Source organism: Asterias amurensis, chromosome 19, assembly GCF_032118995.1.
Source record: "Asterias amurensis chromosome 19, ASM3211899v1".
Lineage (NCBI taxonomy): Eukaryota > Metazoa > Echinodermata > Asteroidea > Forcipulatida > Asteriidae > Asterias > Asterias amurensis.
Window position 1 is genome coordinate 5,864,257 of NC_092666.1, and position 22,854 is coordinate 5,887,110.

A 22,854-nucleotide genomic window follows, 5' to 3' on the forward strand; every position below is an offset into this window, starting at 1 on the left:
CAAAATTCTTAATAAATCTCAAACTTTTGCTAATTTACCCAGTCCGCACTGATAAAATGTCTTCAGTAGTATCTTCTGTATCATTTGAAAGCATAAATTCACCGAAAATGTGTTCACCCCAAATCTGAAAAATTTACCCATGCCGGCATCACAGATTTTTTAAATTTTTGAACAAAAACACAAACTCACAAAATTCTTAATAAATCTCAAACTTTTGCCAATTTACCCAGTCCGCACTGATAAAATGTCTTCAGTAGTATCTTCTGTATCATTTGAAAGCATAAATTCACCGAAAATTTGTTCACCCCAAATCTGAAAAATCGACCCATGCCGGCATCACAATTTTTGGGGGATTTTTGACCAAAAACACAAACTCACAAAATTCGTAATAAATCTCTAACTTTTGCTTATATACCCAGTCCGCACTGATAAAATGTCTTCAGTAGTATCTTATGTATCATTTGAAAGCATAAATTCACCAAAAATTTGTTCACCCCAAATCTGAAAAATCGACCCATGCCGGCATCACAATTTTTTGTTGATTTTTGACCAAAAACACAAACTAACAAAATTCTTAATAAATCTCTAACTTTTGCTCATTTACCCAGTCCGCACTGATAATATGTCTTCAGTAGTATCTTATGTATCATTTGAAAGCATAAATTCACCGAAAAATTTTTCACCCCAAATCTGAAAAATCGACCCATGCCGGCATCACATTTTTTTTTGGATTTTTGACCAAAAACACAAACTCACAAAATTCGTAATAAATCTCTAACTTTTGCTTATATACCCAGTCCGCACTGATAAAATGTCTTCAGTAGTATCTTATGTATCATTTGAAAGCATAAATTCACCGAAAATTTGTTCACCCCAAATCTGAAAAATTTACCCATGCCGGCATCACAGATTTTTAAAATTTTTGACCAAAAACACAAACTCACAAAATTCTGAATAAATCTCAAACTTTTGCTAATTTACCCAGTCCGCACTGATAAAATGTCTGCAGTAGTATCTTCTGTATCATTTGAAAGCATAAATTCACCGAAAATTTGTTCACCCCAAATCTGAAAAATCGACCCATGCCGGCATCACAATTTTTTGGGGATTTTTGACCAAAAACACAAAGTCACTAAATTCTTAATAAATCTCAAACTTTTGCTATTTTACCCAGTCCGCACAGATAAAATTTCTGCAGTAGTATCTTCTGTATCATTTGAAAGCATAAATTCACCGAAAATTTGTTCACCCCAAATCTGAAAAATTGACCCATGCCGGCATCACAGATTTTTTAAATTTTTGACCAAAAACACAAACTCACAAAATTCTTAATAAATCTCAAACTTTTGCTAATTTACCCAGTCCGCACTGATAAAATGTCTTCAGTAGTATCTTCTGTATCATTTGAAAGCATAAATTCACCGAAAATTTGTTCACCCCAAATCTGAAAAATTGACCCATGCCGGCATCACTGATTTTTTAAATTTTTGAACAAAAACACAAACTCACAAAATTCTTAATAAATCTCTAACTTTTGCTTATATACCCAGTCCGCACTGATAAAATGTCTTCAGTAGTATCTTATGTATCATTTAAAAGCATAAATTCACCAAAAATTTGTTCACCCCAAATCTGAAAAATCGACCCATGCCGGCATCACAATTTTTTGTTGATTTTTGACCAAAAACACAAACTAACAAAATTCTTAATAAATCTCTAACTTTTGCTCATTTACCCAGTCCGCACTGATAATATGTCTTCAGTAGTATCTTATGTATCATTTGAAAGCATAAATTCACCGAAAAATTTTTCACCCCAAATCTGAAAAATCGACCCATGCCGGCATCACATTTTTTTTTTGGATTTTTGACCAAAAACACAAACTCACAAAATTCGTAATAAATCTCTAACTTTTGCTTATATACCCAGTCCGCACTGATAAAATGTCTTCAGTAGTATCTTATGTATCATTTGAAAGCATAAATTCACCGAAAATTTGTTCACCCCAAATCTGAAAAATTTACCCATGCCGGCATCACAGATTTTTAAAATTTGTGACCAAAAACACAAACTCACAAAATTCTGAATAAATCTCAAACTTTTGCTAATTTACCCAGTCCGCACTGATAAAATGTCTGCAGTAGTATCTTCTGTATCATTTGAAAGCATAAATTCACCGAAAATTTGTTCACCCCAAATCTGAAAAATCGACCCATGCCGGCATCACAATTTTTTGGGGATTTTTGACCAAAAACACAAAGTCACTAAATTCTTAATAAATCTCAAACTTTTGCTATTTTACCCAGTCCGCACAGATAAAATTTCTGCAGTAGTATCTTCTGTATCATTTGAAAGCATAAATTCACCGAAAATTTGTTCACCCCAAATCTGAAAAATTGACCCATGCCGGCATCACAGATTTTTTAAATTTTTGACCAAAAACACAAACTCACAAAATTCTTAATAAATCTCAAACTTTTGCTAATTTACCCAGTCCGCACTGATAAAATGTCTTCAGTAGTATCTTCTGTATCATTTGAAAGCATAAATTCACCGAAAATTTGTTCACCCCAAATCTGAAAAATCGACCCATGCCGGCATCACAATTTTTTGAGTATTTTTGACCAAAAACACAAACTCACAAAATTCGTAATAAATCTCTAACTTTTGCTTATATACCCAGTCCGCACTGATAAAATGTCTTCAGTAGTATCTTATGTATCATTTGAAAGCATAAATTCACCGAAAATTTGTTCACCCCAAATCTGAAAAATTTACCCATGCCGGCATCACAGATTTTTTTTTATTTTTGACCAAAAACACAAACTCACTAAATTCTTAATAAATCTCAAACTTTTGCTCATTTGCCCAGTCCGCACTGATAAAATGTCTTCAGTAGTATCTTTTGTATCATTTGAAAGCATAAATTCACAAAAAAAATTTCACCCCAAATCTGAAAAATCGACCCATGCTGGCATCACAACTTTTTGGGGATTTTTGACCAAAACACAAACTCACAAAATTCGTAATAAATCTTTAAATTTTGCTTATATACCCAGTCCGCACTGATAAAATGTCTTCAGTAGTATCTTATGTATTATTTGAAAGCATAAATTCACCGAAAATTTGTTCACCCCAAATCTGAAAAAATTACCCATGCCGGCATCACAGATTTTTTTAAATTTTTGACCAAAAACACAAACTCACAAAATTCTTAATAAATCTCAAACTTTTGCTAATTTACCCAGTCCGCACTGATAAAATGTCTGCAGTTGTATCTTCTGTATCATTTGAAAGCATAAATTCACCAAAAATTTGTTCAATTAAATCTGAAAAATCGACCCATGCCGGCATCACAGATTTTTTTGGATTTTTGACCAAAAACACAAACTCACTAAATTCTTAATAAATCTCAAACTTTTGCTCATTTGCCCAGTCCGCACTGATAAAATGTCTTCAGTAGTATCTTTTGTATCATTTGAAAGCATAAATTCACAAAAAAAATTTCACCCCAAATCTGAAAAATCGACCCATGCCGGCATCACAATTTTTTTTGGATTTTTGACCAAAAACACAAACTCACAAAATTCGTAATAAATCTCTAAATTTTGCTTATATACCCAGTCCGCACTGATAAAATGTCTTCAGTTGTATCTTCTGTATCATTTGAAAGCATAAATTCACAGAAAATTTGTTCACCCCAAATCTGAAAAATCGACCCATGCCGGCATCACAGATTTTTTGGGATTTTTGAACAAAAACACAAACTCACAAAATTCTTAATAAATCTCAAACTTTTGCTAATTTACCCAGTCCGCACTGATAAAATGTCTGCAGTAGTATCTTCTGTATCATTTGAAAGCATAAATTCACCAAAAATTTGTTCACCCCAAACCTGAAAAATCGACCCATGCCGGCATCACAGTTTTCTGGGGATTTTTGACCAAAAACACAAACTCACAAAATTTATAATAAATCTCTAACTTTTGCTTATATACCCAGTCCGCACTGATAAAATGTCTTCAGTAGTATCTTATGTATCATTTGAAAGCATAAATTCACCGAAAATTTGTTCACCCCAAATCTGAAAAATTTACCCATGCCGGCATCACAGATTTTTTAAATTTTTGACCAAAAACACAAACTCACAAAATTCTTAATAAATCTCAAACTTTTGCTAATTTACCCAATCCGCACTGATAAAATGTCTACAGTAGTATCTTCTGTATCATTTGAAAGCATAAATTCACAGAAAATTTGTTCACCCCAAATCTGAAAAATCGACCCATGCCGGCATCACAATTTTTTGGGGATTTTTGACCAAAAACACAAACTAACAAAATTCTTAATAAATCTCTAACTTTTGCTCATTTACCCAGTCCGCACTGATAAAATGTCTTCATTAGTATCTTCTGTATCATTTGAAAGCATAAATTCACCGAAAATTTGTTCACCCCAAATCTGAAAAATCGACCCATGCCGGCATCACAGAATTTTTTGGGGATTTTGACCAAAAACACAAACTCACTAAATTCTTAATAAATCTCAAACTTTTGCTCATTTACCCAGTCCGCACTGATAAAATGTCTTCAGTAGTATCTTATGTATCATTTGAAAGCATAAATTCACCGAAAATTTTTTCACCCCAAATCTGAAAAATCGACCCATGCCGGCATCACAATTTTTGGGGGATTTTTGACCAAAAACACAAACTCACAAAATTCGTAATAAATCTCTAAATTTTGCTTATATACCCAGTCCGCACTTAAAAAATGTCTTCAGTAGTATCTTCTGTATCATTTGAAAGCATAAGTTCACCGAAAATTTGTTCACCCCAAATCTGAAAAATTGACCCATGCCGGCATCACAGATTTTTTTTGATTTTTGACCAAAAACACAAAGTCACTAAATTCTTAATAAATCTCAAACTTTTGCTAATTTACCCAGTCCGCACTGATAAAATGTCTTTAGTAGTATCTTCTGTATCATTTGTAAGCATAAATTCACCAAGTTTGTTCACTCCAAATCTGAAAAATCGACCCATGCCGACATCACAATTTTTTGGGGGATTTTTGACCAAAAACACAAACTCACAAATTTCGTAATAAATCTCAAACTTTCGCTTATATACCCAGTCCGCACTGATAAAATGTCTTCAGTAGTATCTTCTGTATCATTTGAAAGCATAAATTCACCGAAAATTTGTTCACCCCAAATCTTAAAAATTGACCCATGATGGCATCACAGATTTTTGGGGATTTTTGGCCAAAAACACAAACTCACAAAATTCGTAATAAATCTCAAACTTTTGCTAATTTACCCAGTCCGCACTGATAACATGTCTTCAGTAGTATCTTCTGTATCATTTGAAAGCATAAAATCACAGAAATTTTGTTCACCCCTAATCTGAAAAATCGACCCATGCCAGCATCACAGATTTACTGGGATTTTTGGCCAAAAACACAAACTCACTAAATTCTGAATAAATCTCAAACTTTTGCTAATTTACCCAGTCCGCACTGATAAAATGTCTTCAGTAGTATCTTCTGTATCATTTGAAAGCATAAAATCACAGAAATTTTGTTCACCCCAAATCCGAAAAATCGACCCATGCCAGCATCACAGTTTTTTGGGATTTTTGGCCAAAAACACAAACTCACTAAATTCTTAATAAATCTCAAACTTTTGTTTAGTTACCCAGTCCGCACTGATAAAATGTCTTCAGTTGTATCTACTGTATCATTTGAAATCATAAATTTACCGAAAAGTTGTTCACCCCAAATCTGAAAAATCGACCCATGCCGGCATCACAGATTTTTTTTTTGATTTTTGACCAAAAACACAAACTCACAAAATTCTTAATAAATCTCAAAGTTTCGCTATTTTACCCAGTCCCCACTGATAAAATGTCTTCATTGGTATCTTCTGTATCATTTGAAAGCATAAATTCACAGAAAATTTGTTCACCCACATTCTGAAAAATCCACCCATGCCGGCATCACAGATTTTTTTGGATTTTTGGCCCAAAACACAAACTCACAAAATTCTTAATAAATCTCAAACTTTTGCTAAGTTACCCAGTCCGCACTGATAAAATGTCTTCAGTAGTATCTACTGTATCATTTGAAATCATAAATTCACTGAAAATTTGTTCACCCCAAATCTGAAAAATCGACCCATGCCGGCACCACAGATTTTGTTTGGATTTTTGACCAAAAACACAAACTCACTAAATTCCTAATAAATCTCAAACTTTTGCTAATTTACCCAGTCCGTACTGATAAAATGTCTTCAGTAGTATCATCTGTATCATTTGAAAGCATAAATTCACCGAAAATTTGTTCACCCCAAATCTGAAAAATCGACCCACGCCGGCATCACAGATTTTTTGGATTTTCGACAAAAAACACAAACTCACAAAATTCGTAATAAATCTCAACCTTTCGCTTATGTACCCAGTCCGCACTGATAAAATGTCTTCAGTAGTATCTTCTGTATCATTTGAAAGCATAAAATCACCGAAAATTTGTTCACCCCAAATCTGAAAAATCGACCCATGCCGGCACCACAGATTTTGTTTGGATTTTTGACCAAAAACACAAACTCACTAAATTCCTAATAAATCTCAAACTTTTGCTAATTTACCCAGTCCGTACTGATAAAATGTCTTCAGTAGTATCATCTGTATCATTTGAAAGCATAAATTCACCGAAAATTTGTTCACCCCAAATCTGAAAAATCGACCCACGCCGGCATCACAGATTTTTTGGATTTTCGACAAAAAACACAAACTCACAAAATTCGTAATAAATCTCAACCTTTCGCTTATGTACCCAGTCCGCACTGATAAAATGTCTTCAGTAGTATCTTCTGTATCATTTGAAAGCATAAATTCATCGAAAATTTGTTCACCCCAAATCTGAAAAATCGACCCATGCCGGCATCACAGATTTTTTGGGATTTTTGACCAAAAACACAAACTCACAAAATTTTTAATAAATATCAAACTTTTGCCAGTCCGCACTGATAAAATGTCTGCAGTAGTATCTTCTGTATCATTTGAAAGCATAAATTCATCGAAAATTTGTTCACCCCAAATCTGAAAAATCGACCCATGCCGGCATCACAATTTTTTGGGATTTTAGACCAAAAACACAAGCTCACAAAATTCTTTAAAAATTTCACCTTTTCGCTTATATACCCTGTCCGCACTGATAAAATGTCTTCAGTAGTATCTTCTGTATCATTTGAAAGCATAAATTCACCGAAAATTTGTTCACCCCAAATCTGAAAAATCGACCCATGCTGGCATCACAACTTTTTTGGGATTTTTGACCAAAACACAAACTCACAAAATTCGTAATAAATCTTTAAATTTTGCTTATATACCCAGTCCGCACTGATAAAATGTCTTCAGTAGTATCTTATGTATCATTTGAAAGCATAAATTCACCGAAAATTTGTTCACCCCAAATCTGAAAAAATTACCCATGCCGGCATCACAGATTTTTTTAATTTTTGACCAAAAACACAAACTCACAAAATTCTTAATAAATCTCAAACTTTTGCTAATTTACCCAGTCCGCACTGATAAAATGTCTGCAGTTGTATCTTCTGTATCATTTGAAAGCATAAATTCACCAAAAATTTGTTCAATTAAATCTGAAAAATCGACCCATGCCGGCATCACAGATTTTTTTGGATTTTTGACCAAAAACACAAACTCACTAAATTCTTAATAAATCTCAAACTTTTGCTCATTTGCCCAGTCCGCACTGATAAAATGTCTTCAGTAGTATCTTTTGTATCATTTGAAAGCATAAATTCACAAAAAAAATTTCACCCCAAATCTGAAAAATCGACCCATGCCGGCATCACAATTTTTTTTGGATTTTTGACCAAAAACACAAACTCACAAAATTCGTAATAAATCTCTAAATTTTGCTTATATACCCAGTCCGCACTGATAAAATGTCTTCAGTTGTATCTTCTGTATCATTTGAAAGCATAAATTCACAGAAAATTTGTTCACCCCAAATCTGAAAAATCGACCCATGCCGGCATCACAGATTTTTTGGGATTTTTGAACAAAAACACAAACTCACAAAATTCATAATGAATCCCTAACTTTTGCTTATATACCCAGTCTGCACTGATAAAATGTCTTCAGTAGTATCTTCTGTATTATTTGAAAGCATAAATTCACCGAAAATGTGTTCACCCCAAATCTGAAAAATTGACCCATGCCGGCATCACAGATTTTTTTAAATTTTTGACCAAAAACACAAACTCACAAAATTCTTAATAAATCTCAAACTTTTGCTAATTTACCCAGTCCGCACTGATAAAATGTCTGCAGTAGTATCTTCTGTATCATTTGAAAGCATAAATTCACCAAAAATTTGTTCACCCCAAACCTGAAAAATCGACCCATGCCGGCATCACAGTTTTCTGGGGATTTTTGACCAAAAACACAAACTCACAAAATTTATAATAAATCTCTAACTTTTGCTTATATACCCAGTCCGCACTGATAAAATGTCTTCAGTAGTATCTTATGTATCATTTGAAAGCATAAATTCACCGAAAATTTGTTCACCCCAAATCTGAAAAATTTACCCATGCCGGCATCACAGATTTTTTAAATTTTTGACCAAAAACACAAACTCACAAAATTCTTAATAAATCTCAAACTTTTGCTAATTTACCCAATCCGCACTGATAAAATGTCTACAGTAGTATCTTCTGTATCATTTGAAAGCATAAATTCACAGAAAATTTGTTCACCCCAAATCTGAAAAATCGACCCATGCCGGCATCACAATTTTTTGGGGATTTTTGACCAAAAACACAAACTAACAAAATTCTTAATAAATCTCTAACTTTTGCTCATTTACCCAGTCCGCACTGATAAAATGTCTTCATTAGTATCTTCTGTATCATTTGAAAGCATAAATTCACCGAAAATTTGTTCACCCCAAATCTGAAAAATCGACCCATGCCGGCATCACAGAATTTTTTGGGGATTTTGACCAAAAACACAAACTCACTAAATTCTTAATAAATCTCAAACTTTTGCTCATTTACCCAGTCCGCACTGATAAAATGTCTTCAGTAGTATCTTATGTATCATTTGAAAGCATAAATTCACCGAAAATTTTTTCACCCCAAATCTGAAAAATCGACCCATGCCGGCATCACAATTTTGTGGGGATTTTTGACCAAAAACACAAACTCACAAAATTCGTAATAAATCTCTAAATTTTGCTTATATACCCAGTCCGCACTTAAAAAATGTCTTCAGTAGTATCTTCTGTATCATTTGAAAGCATAAGTTCACCGAAAATTTGTTCACCCCAAATCTGAAAAATTGACCCATGCCGGCATCACAGATTTTTTTTGATTTTTGACCAAAAACACAAAGTCACTAAATTCTTAATAAATCTCAAACTTTTGCTAATTTACCCAGTCCGCACTGATAAAATGTCTTTAGTAGTATCTTCTGTATCATTTGTAAGCATAAATTCACCAAGTTTGTTCACTCCAAATCTGAAAAATCGACCCATGCCGACATCACAATTTTTTGGGGGATTTTTGACCAAAAACACAAACTCACAAATTTCGTAATAAATCTCAAACTTTCGCTTATATACCCAGTCCGCACTGATAAAATGTCTTCAGTAGTATCTTCTGTATCATTTGAAAGCATAAATTCACCGAAAATTTGTTCACCCCAAATCTTAAAAATTGACCCATGCCGGCATCACAGATTTTTGGGGATTTTTGGCCAAAAACACAAACTCACAAAATTCGTAATAAATCTCAAACTTTTGCTAATTTACCCAGTCCGCACTGATAACATGTCTTCAGTAGTATCTTCTGTATCATTTGAAAGCATAAAATCACAGAAATTTTGTTCACCCCTAATCTGAAAAATCGACCCATGCCAGCATCACAGATTTACTGGGATTTTTGGCCAAAAACACAAACTCACTAAATTCTGAATAAATCTCAAACTTTTGCTAATTTACCCAGTCCGCACTGATAAAATGTCTTCAGTAGTATCTTCTGTATCATTTGAAAGCATAAAATCACAGAAATTTTGTTCACCCCAAATCTGAAAAATCGACCCATGCCAGCATCACAGTTTTTTGGGATTTTTGGCCAAAAACACAAACTCACTAAATTCTTAATAAATCTCAAACTTTTGTTTAGTTACCCAGTCCGCACTGATAAAATGTCTTCAGTTGTATCTACTGTATCATTTGAAATCATAAATTTACCGAAAAGTTGTTCACCCCAAATCTGAAAAATCGACCCATGCCGGCATCACAGATTTTTTTTTTGATTTTTGACCAAAAACACAAACTCACAAAATTCTTAATAAATCTCAAACTTTCGCTATTTTACCCAGTCCCCACTGATAAAATGTCTTCATTGGTATCTTCTGTATCATTTGAAAGCATAAATTCACAGAAAATTTGTTCACCCACATTCTGAAAAATCCACCCATGCCGGCATCACAGATTTTTTTGGATTTTTGGCCCAAAACACAAACTCACAAAATTCTTAATAAATCTCAAACTTTTGCTAAGTTACCCAGTCCGCACTGATAAAATGTCTTCAGTAGTATCTACTGTATCATTTGAAATCATAAATTCACTGAAAATTTGTTCACCCCAAATCTGAAAAATCGACCCATGCCGGCACCACAGATTTTTTGGGGATTTTTGACCAAAAACACAAACTCACTAAATTCCTAATAAATCTCAAACTTTTGCTAATTTACCCAGTCCGTACTGATAAAATGTCTTCAGTAGTATCATCTGTATCATTTGAAAGCATAAATTCACCGAAAATTTGTTCACCCCAAATCTGAAAAATCGACCCACGCCGGCATCACAGATTTTTTGGATTTTCGACAAAAAACACAAACTCACAAAATTCGTAATAAATCTCAACCTTTCGCTTATGTACCCAGTCCGCACTGATAAAATGTCTTCAGTAGTATCTTCTGTATCATTTGAAAGCATAAAATCACCGAAAATTTGTTCACCCCAAATCTGAAAAATCGACCCATGCCGGCACCACAGATTTTGTTTGGATTTTTGACCAAAAACACAAACTCACTAAATTCCTAATAAATCTCAAACTTTTGCTAATTTACCCAGTCCGTACTGATAAAATGTCTTCAGTAGTATCATCTGTATCATTTGAAAGCATAAATTCACCGAAAATTTGTTCACCCCAAATCTGAAAAATCGACCCACGCCGGCATCACAGATTTTTTGGATTTTCGACAAAAAACACAAACTCACAAAATTCGTAATAAATCTCAACCTTTCGCTTATGTACCCAGTCCGCACTGATAAAATGTCTTCAGTAGTATCTTCTGTATCATTTGAAAGCATAAAATCACCGAAAAGTTGTTCACCCCAAATCTGAAAAATCGACCCATGCCGGCATCACAGATTTTTTGGGATTTTTGACCAAAAACACAAACTCACAAAATTTTTAATAAATATCAAACTTTTGCCAGTCCGCACTGATAAAATGTCTGCAGTAGTATCTTCTGTATCATTTGAAAGCATAAATTCATCGAAAATTTGTTCACCCCAAATCTGAAAAATCGACCCATGCCGGCATCACAATTTTTTGGGATTTTAGACCAAAAACACAAACTCACAAAATTCTTTAAAAATTTCACCTTTTCGCTTATATACCCTGTCCGCACTGATAAAATGTCTTCAGTAGTATCTTCTGTATCATTTGAAAGCATAAATTCACCGAAAATTTGTTCACCTCAAATCTGAAAAATCGACCCATGCCGGCATCACAGATTTTTTTGGATTTTTGACCAAAAACACAAACTCACAAAATTCTTAATAAATCTCAAACTTTTGCTAATTTACCCAATCCGCACTGATAAAATGTCTTCAGTAGTATCTTCTGTATCATTTGAAAGCATAAATTCACAGAAATTTTATTCACCCCAAATCTGAAAAATCGACCCATGCCGGCATCACAGATTTTTTTGGATTATTGACCAAAAACACAAACTCACAAAATTCTACTTATAACTAGTATCGTTTAAAATGACACCACCTGTAGCTACACGCGTACCATGATTATCCATTCCAATTTATCTAGTTTGTACTTTCTTAAGTAATTATGTTCCTGTTAATTTTCCTTTTTGTTATCAACTCTCAATATGTATTTAAGGCTGTATAGCAAACAAATTGTGTAAAACAGTTTAATTACAAACAAACATTTTTTTGTGTTATTTTTTGTTGTATGCATTATACCTTTCACTGTACTTTTATTTCATCAATCAACATTGTTATTGTTATAAAGTAAAACCAATTAATTTATGTTATAAAGGGTCCAGGCTCTGTACAAGGCTTTTTCCTGGTGCCCTCCTCTTATCACCCTTTGTTCTTTTTTCTTGTATGTTTTATTATTATTTGTTGTAATATTTGGAAATAAAAAGCAAACAAACAAACAAACAAAATCATTGGAAATATTTTGACCCCCAAATCTGAAAATTTGACCATACCGGTATGGTCGACTTTTTTCATTTTGGACCAAAAAACAAAACTCACAAAATTCTCAATAAATCTAAAAATTTTGGCTGTTAACCCAGTCTCAACTGGAACCATAAAATCAGCGAAAAATTTGTGACGACAATTCCGAATTTTTTTCTTTACAAGCTTCTAATCATCAAAACAGCCCTAAAATCTTTTTGTTACATTTACTACAACTTAATGTTATTTTTTCTTTACTCCATAGGTCTATGTTATTGTCAATATTTTTTATGGACGTATGGAAATAAATGAGTTTTAGAAATAGTTGAATTGAACTCCATGACCATCTTACAAATACTGTTCCATAGTAGGATTGTAGTATCAACATAATGCTGTTTTCTAAAGCTAACAAAACTAGCAATAAGACACTTCAGATGCTTAGGATACAAAACGGATCCGGGTCATTTTATGTGACCCGGATTCCGGTTCATTTCATATGACCCGGAATCCGGGTCAAATTGTTTTGACCCGGATTCCGGGTCATATGAAATGACCCGGATTCCGGGTCATCTGAAATTACCAGGAATCCGGGTAATTTCAAATAAATCTAGAAAAATTAGAAAATTCTCAATAAATCAAAAAAATGTTGGTTGTTAACCCAGTCTCAACTGATCAAATGTCTTCAGTAGTCCGTTCTGTATCATTTGGAACAAAAAAATCAGCGGAAATTTTTTGACCTCAATTTTGATTTTGTTTTTACAAGCTTCTGCTTATCAAAACTAGCAATAAGACACTTCAGATGCTTAAAGTCACCTGGAAATAGAATTTTTTTTCTTTCAACATAAGAGTATATGCTTACGAACAATAAAACAATTTTTTTAGTAATTGTTTGTCACGATTTATATGTTTAAAAAATATAAAAAGTACAAAACAAACGGTGACTAAAAGAAAGTGTGTTTATCTTTTAATATCTGCAGAGTGATGTGTCATCGCCAGCCCATGCCTTAATAGACCCGGAGCCATTCTATAATGCATGTCTGTACGATTGGTGCACCTGCCAAATGCAAGATAAATGCCTCTGTGATGTTCTCTCAGCTTATGCACACAGAGCAAGGGAAAAAGGAATCACGTTAGATTGGCAGAGAGAAAATTATTGTGGTGAGTAAAATCCCCTAGGCGTGACACTTGTGTCCTTAAGCGAGACACTTAACCATTGCTTCGTCCTTCGGATTGGATGTAAAGCCGTTGGTCCCATGTGTTGTGTAACGCATGTAACAGAACCCAGTGCACTTAGATTTATTTGAAATGACCCGGATTCTGGCTCGTTTCAGATTACGCGGAATCCGGGTCATTTCAGATGACCCGGCTTCCGGGTCAAAACAATTTGACCCGGAAGCCGGGTCATTTTATATGACTCGAAATCTGGGTCATTTCAGATGACCCGGAATCCGGGTCAAAAGAATTTGACCCGGAATCCGGGTCATTTTATGTGACCCGGATTCCGGGTCATTTCAGATGACCCGGAATCCGGGTCAAAACAATTTGAGCCGGTTTCCGGGTCATTTAAGATGACCCGGATTCCGGGTCATTTCAGATGACCCGGAATCCGGGTCAAAACAATTTGACCCGGATTCTGGGTCATTTAAGATGACCCAGATTCCGGGTCATTTAAGATGACCCGAGTCCGGGTCAAATTGTTTTGACCTGGATTCCGGGTCATCTGAAATGACCCGGATTCCGGGTCATTTCAAATAAATCTAAAAAACATAGAAAATTCTCAATAAATCAAAAAAATGTTGGTTGTTAACCCAGTCTCAACTGATCAAGTCCTCAGTAGTCCGTTCTGTATCATTTGGAACAATAAAATCAGCGGAAATTTTTTGACCTCAATTTTGATTTTTTTTTACAAGCTTCTGCTTATAAAACAGCCCTAAAATCTTTATATAATTGTAACAACAAGATTTTAGGGCTGTTTACTGCTTACTACAACTTCATGTTATTTTTTCTTTACTCCATAGGTCTATGTTATTGTCAATATTTTTATGGACGTATGGAAATAAATGAGTATTAGAAATTAGTTGAATTGAACTCCATGTACAGCTTACAAAATACTGTACAATTTACAATAAGACCGACAAAATACAACAATGAGATACACACACATGCGAGTCAATGAACAATATCACACCGCAAGAACAGGATATAGATATAATCTTAAAAATTGAAAAGATACAAAGATTCGAAGATAATGTCTTTTAAAAAAGAAATGCTTTGAGTTGAGTTGCTGACTGCAATTATTAAGAATTAAATAATGTCTTATTTTTCCTGCAGCCATTTCTTGTCCGAGAGGAGCCTACTATGCAGAATGCACCCCGCCATGTGAAGTTACTTGTCAATCAATCAATTCACTAGAGGCTCAAGAATGTGTACAATCACAATGTGTACCTGGATGTAAATGCCCTGCTGGAATGGTGCTACATGACTTTGAATGTATTAGTATAAGTGACTGCCCTGAACAATGAATGCAACTGTCATCCACTGGGTAAAAATGGGATACAGTGGGAGTTATCAATGATTTAGGCATTAATCAACTGGGTAAAAATGGGATACAGTGGGAGTTATCAATGATTTAGGCATTAATCAACTGGGTATAAATGGGATACAGTGGGAGTTATCAATGATTTAGGCACTTATCAACTGGGTATAAATGGGATACAGTGGGAGTTATCAATAGGTAACTACAGGGTGTGTTTGTGAAACTACCAGTTTGGTGATAGTATATAGCTCAAGTTCCATGGGGTACTCTGGGAGAACCACTGGGAATGTAGTGGGTACATCTAGGTGACACTGGGTATAATTATATGTAATGAATATACCATACATCTGGTTGACACTAGGAACCACTGGGGATGTAGTGGGTACATCTAGGTGACACTGGGTATAAATATATGTAATGAATATACCATACATCTGGGTGACACTAGGAACCACTGGGGATGTAGTGGGTACATCTGGGTGACACTGGGTATAATTATATGTAATGAATATACCATACATCTGGTTCACATTGGGAACCACTGGGGATGTAGTGGGTACATCTGGGTGACACTGGGTATAATTATATGTAATGAATATACCATACATCTGGTTCACATTGGGAACCACTGGGGATGTAGTGGGTACATCTAGGTGACACTGGGTATAATTATATGTAATGAATATACCATACATCTGGTTCACATTGGGAACCACTGGGAATGTAGTGGGTACATATGGGTATAAATACATGAAGTGTATACCTGGTGTAAATACATGAAGTGTATACCTGGTGTATATTGGGACTTACTTATAACTGTTGGAGGATAAAGGTCTTTGAAGGATGTTTGTTGTAATATTTAGAATTAAATGGATTTATTCCTAGCTGTGGTTTAATTTGATTGGATCTTAAATCCTCATCATGGTGCACACATGAGCCTGTTTAACATGAATCTTTTTACTTTTTATATTGAACAATATCATGTAAAATGTATAGGTACTGCAGTGTATAATACTTGGAGGTTTAGCAGAGCGACCAATCTAAAGGAAAATGTAACCCATCCAAACACAATGCATTGATTTGAAGATGGATATTCTTACTTAATATACCTTTATCATGGTGCCGCCATCTTGAATTTCTCCCCTTGATATCATTGTTACCAAACCGAGGCTGGCAGTACAAAATAGTCTGGTTCCTATTTGCAAAATGATTATTAGCATTCATTATTGTTATTCGATACGAGGAACATGACCAAGATGGAGACAGCATGATAAAGGTCTGTTGATTCACTGCTCTGTTACCCTTGGGTTTCAGTGAGGCCATTTCATGTATGTCAAAAATTACACTTTTGAGAAAAGCAAGTACAAATTTAAGCCGTGTTGCCATAAAATGGGATAAAAGTGTAAAAAGGGGCCAAGATACGACATGTTGTTTTTTGAACAAGAATACATTAGTATAATTATAATATGCCCGTGAAACTTTGAAATGAAAATTTCTGCCACGAAAGGGCAGAGTCGCTAACATGCTGTAATTATCTTTTGAGTGGTTAGATACATTCATGTGAACATTATGCTCGGCAGGAACAATTGATCATTATAATGTGATTGTAAGGGTTTATGTACTTGATTTGGGGGTATATTAATCAAAGAAAAAATGACTAGAGTGGGACTCAAACCAACGACCTCTGGATTAACGTGCCGGTGCTCTACCAACTGAGCTGTCTAGCCCTATGTTGGCGATCTCCCTTCTGGTTTATAATATTTGACACAAGATTAAACTTGTAAGAATGCTTTAATGTTGCACAACCATGAATTAACTACCTGGCAATGTTTGTCAGTTGTAATTATTTTATTTTAGAAAAACCCTCCCTCAGTTTAAAGGAGCAATACATAACACTGGCTAATAATCAGTATTTGTTCTTATCCTCTATCCAGGTGTTGCCATGGTGATATGTGTGCTATTATTAAACAAACGTTGTTAAGGGCTTGATTCCCGGCTGTCTTCCACACGATGGTGCTGCATATATATATATAAATATATATATAATGTGAGATTACTCACATTTAAGTTATACCTGCACCTCTAATTTTTTAAGTTATGATGTGCCTTTATAAAAAGGCTATATTTTGAAATATTGTAAACAAGTAAACTGAAAACAATTAACCAAAACTATTTTTGGAGAGACTTTTACAAAATATGTTGTGGTGCTTTTACATACTTGATATAAGGATCTCATTGTACATAGGCGATCTTTAATAGTTCTTCAAAGTAAACTTTAATGTTTGTGATGGAGATTTCTTTTTGACCATGTTTTTTTTTTAAACATGAGTAGATGTTATCTTTTGGAGAAGTCGTCTGTTGAGTATTTTACTTTTTTTTATCGATTGTTCTCAACATTTTTAAACTTATCAAGATTGACTGTTGATGAAATCATAATGAAATCCAAAATACATATCTTAGGTAGAGTTGTATGTAAATGACTGTTCCAAAGATCTGAAACATTTGATATTTCTAGTTTAATAGTTCATCTGCACTACTGACATATGATTAATTGTCAATTTGTCTTGTACACTGGCCAGGAACTACCACAAAACATGTCCATCTCCTGTTTTTCTGGAACACTTAAAAGCAAATGCTCAGATAAGGATTATTTGGGGATCCCCTAAATGGTTAGAAGTAATCCTTGCTTTATTCGTTTATTATTTCTTTTCTTTAAAATCTAGAAAGACCTAAAAACATTTGTAATCATCGTACCTCCATTACCAATGTAGAAGACAAATTAATAATGACAATTAATGAATCTGTCGACACTGAATACAAATAACAATCAAATTGATCAGCAAATTGATGATTGGCTTGAAATCATGGAAGATTAGACTACATTCCAACTGTCTTGACTTATTATTGTTTTAAAGACACTGGACACTATTGGTAAATTGTCAAAGACTAGTAGTCGCAGTTGGTGTATCTCAACATATGCATAAAATAACAAACCTGTGAAAATTTGAGCTGAATTGGCCGTCGAAGAACCTTGTCCGCACCATGGCCACAAGAAGTTGTGTGCTTTCAGATGCTTGATTTCGAGACCTCGAATTCTAAATCTGAGGTCTGGAAAATAACTTCTTTCTCGAAAACTACAAGTTCAGAGGGAGCCGTCTTACACAATGTTTTATACTATCGACCTCTCCCCATTACTCGTTTACCAAGTAAGTTTTTATGCTAATAATTATTTTTAGTAATTAGGCCCTACCAATAGTGTCAAGTGTCTTAAATTCACACAAACATTCTCCAAAACGCATCCTTGCGGAACATTCTTATCCTATAGCGTTGTACAAAAACTTTCCTTGCATGATCTTTTAAATTTCCACGTGGAAACGTTTTGTTATCCTTCAGGTTTGTTTTTTTCTTACGTGGTCTCCACAGAAGTTATCTAAACTAAGCCCAATTGAAGTCAATTAAATTTCATATCAAAAGGCAAATTGTACAATGCTTTAAAGTTATGTGATTATTTGATCTGGCATATACATGTATCATATCATATCAGTCATCTAGAACTTGTTGGGTTTTTTTTAGTACATTTTAACTCGTTATTATTCATTTCAATATTACTGTAAAATGCTGTATTAAAATTTTGGTATTCTTTACAACATTAAATGATCAACATTTTTAAATATTTTAAGTTTGAAGGAAATCCGTAAGTCCTAAAATGCTTGTGTGTTAAAGTTTGATTATGTTGGGCGCGATCGGTCAATTTGCGCGATCAACCGATCGCGCTGCGCTATTGAACGATCAAATTAAGATCAATTGGTCGCGCAGCAATCGGTCGATCGCGCAACAATCGGTCGATCGCGCAACAATCGGTCGATCGCGCAATGACATCTTTGCGCGATTGATCGATTGCGCTACGAGTATTTTTTCCCGTTATCAGCGGATCGCGCAGGAAAGGCTTTGCGCGATCTACCGATCGTGCAGGAATGGGTTTGCGCGATCGACCGATAGTGCAGGAAAAGTTTTGCGCGATCAACCGATCGTGCAGGGAAAAGTTTTGCGCGATCTACCGATCGTGCAGGAATGGGTTTGCGCGATCGACCGATCGTGCAGGAATGGTTTCGCGCGTTCGACCGATCGTGCAGGTAAACTATTCCTTGGGGCGATTTCTCAAAGCAATAAAATTCATAGCAGGACAAATTTTCAGTATCACCATAGTGATTTATATAGTGACGTCACACTACGATTGATTTGCAGTTACAATCAATGTTACATCTTTGTGAATTCGGCCCCTGAACATCAGCCGATCGCGCCAAACAATTCCTGCACAATCGGCCGATCACTCATAACCATTCCTGCACAATCGGCCGATCGCGCAACAATCGGTCGATCGCGCAATGACATCTTTGCGCGATTGATCGATTGCGCTACGAGTATTTTTTCCCGTTATCAGCGGATCGCGCAGGAAAGGCTTTGCGCGATCTACCGATCGTGCAGGAATGGGTTTGCGCGATCGACAGATAGTGCAGGAAAAGTTTTGCGCGATCAACCGATCGTGCAGGGAAAAGTTTTGCGCGATCTACCGATCGTGCAGGAATGGGTTTGCGCGATCGACCGATCGTGCAGGAATGGTTTCGCGTAGGTAAACTATTCCTTAGGGCAATTTCTCAAAGCAATCAAATTCATAGCAGGACAAATTTTCAGTATCACCATAGTGATTTATGTAGTGACGTCACACTACGATTGATTTGCAATTACAATCAATGTTACATCTTTGTGAATTCGGCCCCTGAACATCAGCCGATCGCGCCAAATAATTCCTGCACAATCGGCCGATCGCGCAAAACCATTCCTGCACAATCGGCCGATCACTCATAACTGTTGGGCGCGATCGGTCAATCTGCGCGATCAACCGATCGCTCTGCGCTATCGACCGATCGTGCTGCGCTATTGAAATATCTTTTGGTCGCGCAGCAATCGGTCGATCGCGCATCAATCGGTCGATCGCGCAACATTCGGCAACGAACATGCGCGATCAACCGATCGTGCAGGAATGGCTCGGCGCGATCGGCCGATTGTGCAGGAATGATTTTGCGCGATCGGCCGATTGTGCAGGAATGGTAACGGGAAAAAATACTCGTAGCGCAATCGATCAATCGCGCAAAGATGTCATTGCGCGATCGACCGATTGTTGCGCGATCAACCGATTGTTGCGCGATCGACTGATTGTTGCGCGATCGACCGATTGTTGCGCGATCGACCGATTGCGCCCAACATAACCATTCCTGCACAATCGGCCGATCGCGCAAAATCATTCCTGCACAATCGGCCGATCGCGCCGAGCCATTCCCGCACGATCGGTTGATCGCGCATGTTCGTTGCCGAATGTTGCGCGATCGACCGATTGTTGCGCGATCGACCGATTGATGCGCGATAAGGTCTATGTGCATAATATACTAATGAAGATCACTGACCACAAATATTTGCAACTAAATAGAACCGAATCATCTTGAAAACGGTGCTTGTCTTAGGTACAGCGACGCGGAAACTGCATATATTTATAGTTGACATCGGCAGAGTATTTTGTCACAATTTCAGTATTTTACTCTGTGCTTAATTTAAAAAAAAAATCAAGAATGTATTAAATCGTCATACATGCAGCCATCTCAAAGAAATCACATAGATTGTCGAGGAAGTTAAATTTCCATATAAAGTGAGAAGGGAAACGATTTTCTCGTGTCTTTGTGCACAAAATATTAGGCACAAGTTCACCGCAGCAGTGACGCGCGGCGCCCACTGACCAATATTTGCAACTAAATAGAAACCGAATCATCTTAAAACGGTGAATGTCTTGGGTGAGTTAGAGGAAAAAGACACGTAAACTGCATAAAAGTCGCTAAAATGCGTTACATTTTGTCAGAATTTCAGTATTTTACTTTGTGCTTAATTTAAACAACAAAATTATCAAGAATGTAGTACATCGTTGTATCATGTAAACCATGTCAGGGTAAATTGCATAGATTGTTAGAGGAAGACATTCAATTTCCCTAAAAAGTGAAAAAGAACGATTTTATCATGTTTTTTTATGCACAAAAATAGGCACAAAGACACACCGCATCGTGGCGCGCGGCACCCAGCACTTGCACGCCTGGATTTGTCTATAATTATTCTCCATTCTCATCCATAGATATAGAATGTTTTAATTCTATATCTAAGTTCTCATCAAAAGAATTATACAAATATTGAGTGGCTCCGAGTGGAATGGGAGGAATAACATCGCAAGGTAAAATTTGGACTGTTCCATTTCACGAGGCGAAGCCGAGTGAAATGGAACAGTCCAAATTTTACCGAGTGGTAATAATTATTCCTTCCATTCCACGAATTAAAGCCACTCAATATTTGTTTTAGATAACTGACATAGATCCTTGTCATTTGAAGTATTTTTTAAAGTATAACATTATGAAAAATCACACAAATTACTGACAACCAATATTCATATAGCGCCGCGGAGCGGCAACAATGCACAAATCGGATCACAACCTTTTGCGCAGGTGCTCCTTTGTTTTAGCAGCGGCGCGGCGGCGCTGTACTGCTTAAAAACATTGGGAACAAGAATGATTCTAACTGTTGAATGGGAAATGCTATTCCCCATAGGCGAATAGGTCTTTTTGATCGCCGGTGCGGAATGGAGTAATAGTGAATGTCACGTGAAGTAAGTTCCACCAATCAAATGACAAGGATCTGTATGTCAGTTATATAAAGCTATGCGCCCACACGGCTTCAAAACATTAGTGCGTGTTTAGCGGGATGTTATTATTATCGGTTTATTAAAACACATTCAAACATCGCAGCTACAAGCTGAATGTTAGCGCTCTAGTCAATATATATAGCTCTACGTCCTCATCTAGTTTCTGTTTCCATAAACAGTGAAAAGGAACAACTTCCTTTCTTTGAACTTTGATTGGCTGGTTGCGCAGGAACGAAAAAAAGTTTAACTTTTACTTTTAATGGTCAGGAACCATGACAAACAAATATTGAAAACGTTTTTTATAAAACACATAAGAATTGGTCACGTGATATTGTCGGGATCTCGACAAAAACTAATTTTGACCACTTTATCACTGCTACTAATAATTGGCGGACTTTTACGAGCACGGCTCGGACGAAAGCTTGTAACTTTCTCGACCCCCATCAAATCAATATCAATATTGTTGGGTCAAATCGGCCAAAAATCTGACATAGCATTTTTAACGGTAAGCAAGTTTGCGTGCTTTCTGTAGCAGAAAAATTTGCTTAAGCCTTAGCGTATTTCACAGGTTAGCAGAAAAAAACGGGCGGCCATTATTGCGTGTTTACCGTGGATTTGCATTGTGATGTCATTTATGTTCGTGCGGTAAGCACCGGAAGATTAGCATACCCTTTCGTGTGCTTACGGTTGGCAGCGCTATGAAATAGAAATTGCACAGTAAGCAAAAAATCGGCCGCTAAGCAGCGCTATGAAAATGGGCCCTGGTGTAATTTGGTTATTAACCATAGATACAGAACTAAAATAATATATCTATGTTATTAACTTACGCGCAATGTACCTGCTCTAATTTGGTTTAAAACAGACCAATCATAAAGTCTGTGTGTAGTGCAAACTACCACCATTAACTAGCATAGCGCCCTCTTTGTTGTGTTGTTGCACTAACACAGTCCACACGCTCCATCATTAAATACCAAAAGAGCAACTTGGTTTCGTATCCAAAATGTTCGACCCCATGAGTAGCTTGTGTACGAAACAACTTCTGTTGTAGACAACCCGGG

At 35.8% G+C, this 22,854-nt stretch overlaps 1 protein-coding gene across 1 annotated transcript in view; it reads left to right on the forward strand.

Moving 5' to 3' along the window:
• Positions 1–15,141, forward strand: part of LOC139951511 (kielin/chordin-like protein) — a 47,505-nt gene extending 32,364 nt beyond the window's left edge. The window contains exons 2-3 of the mRNA XM_071950440.1: positions 13,502–13,682; positions 14,856–15,141. Coding sequence (XP_071806541.1) covers positions 13,502–13,682; positions 14,856–15,046 — 372 coding nt within the window. The 3' untranslated portion in view covers positions 15,047–15,141. The remainder of the gene's footprint in view (positions 1–13,501; positions 13,683–14,855) is intronic.
• The last annotated feature ends 7,713 nt before the right edge of the window (positions 15,142–22,854 follow it).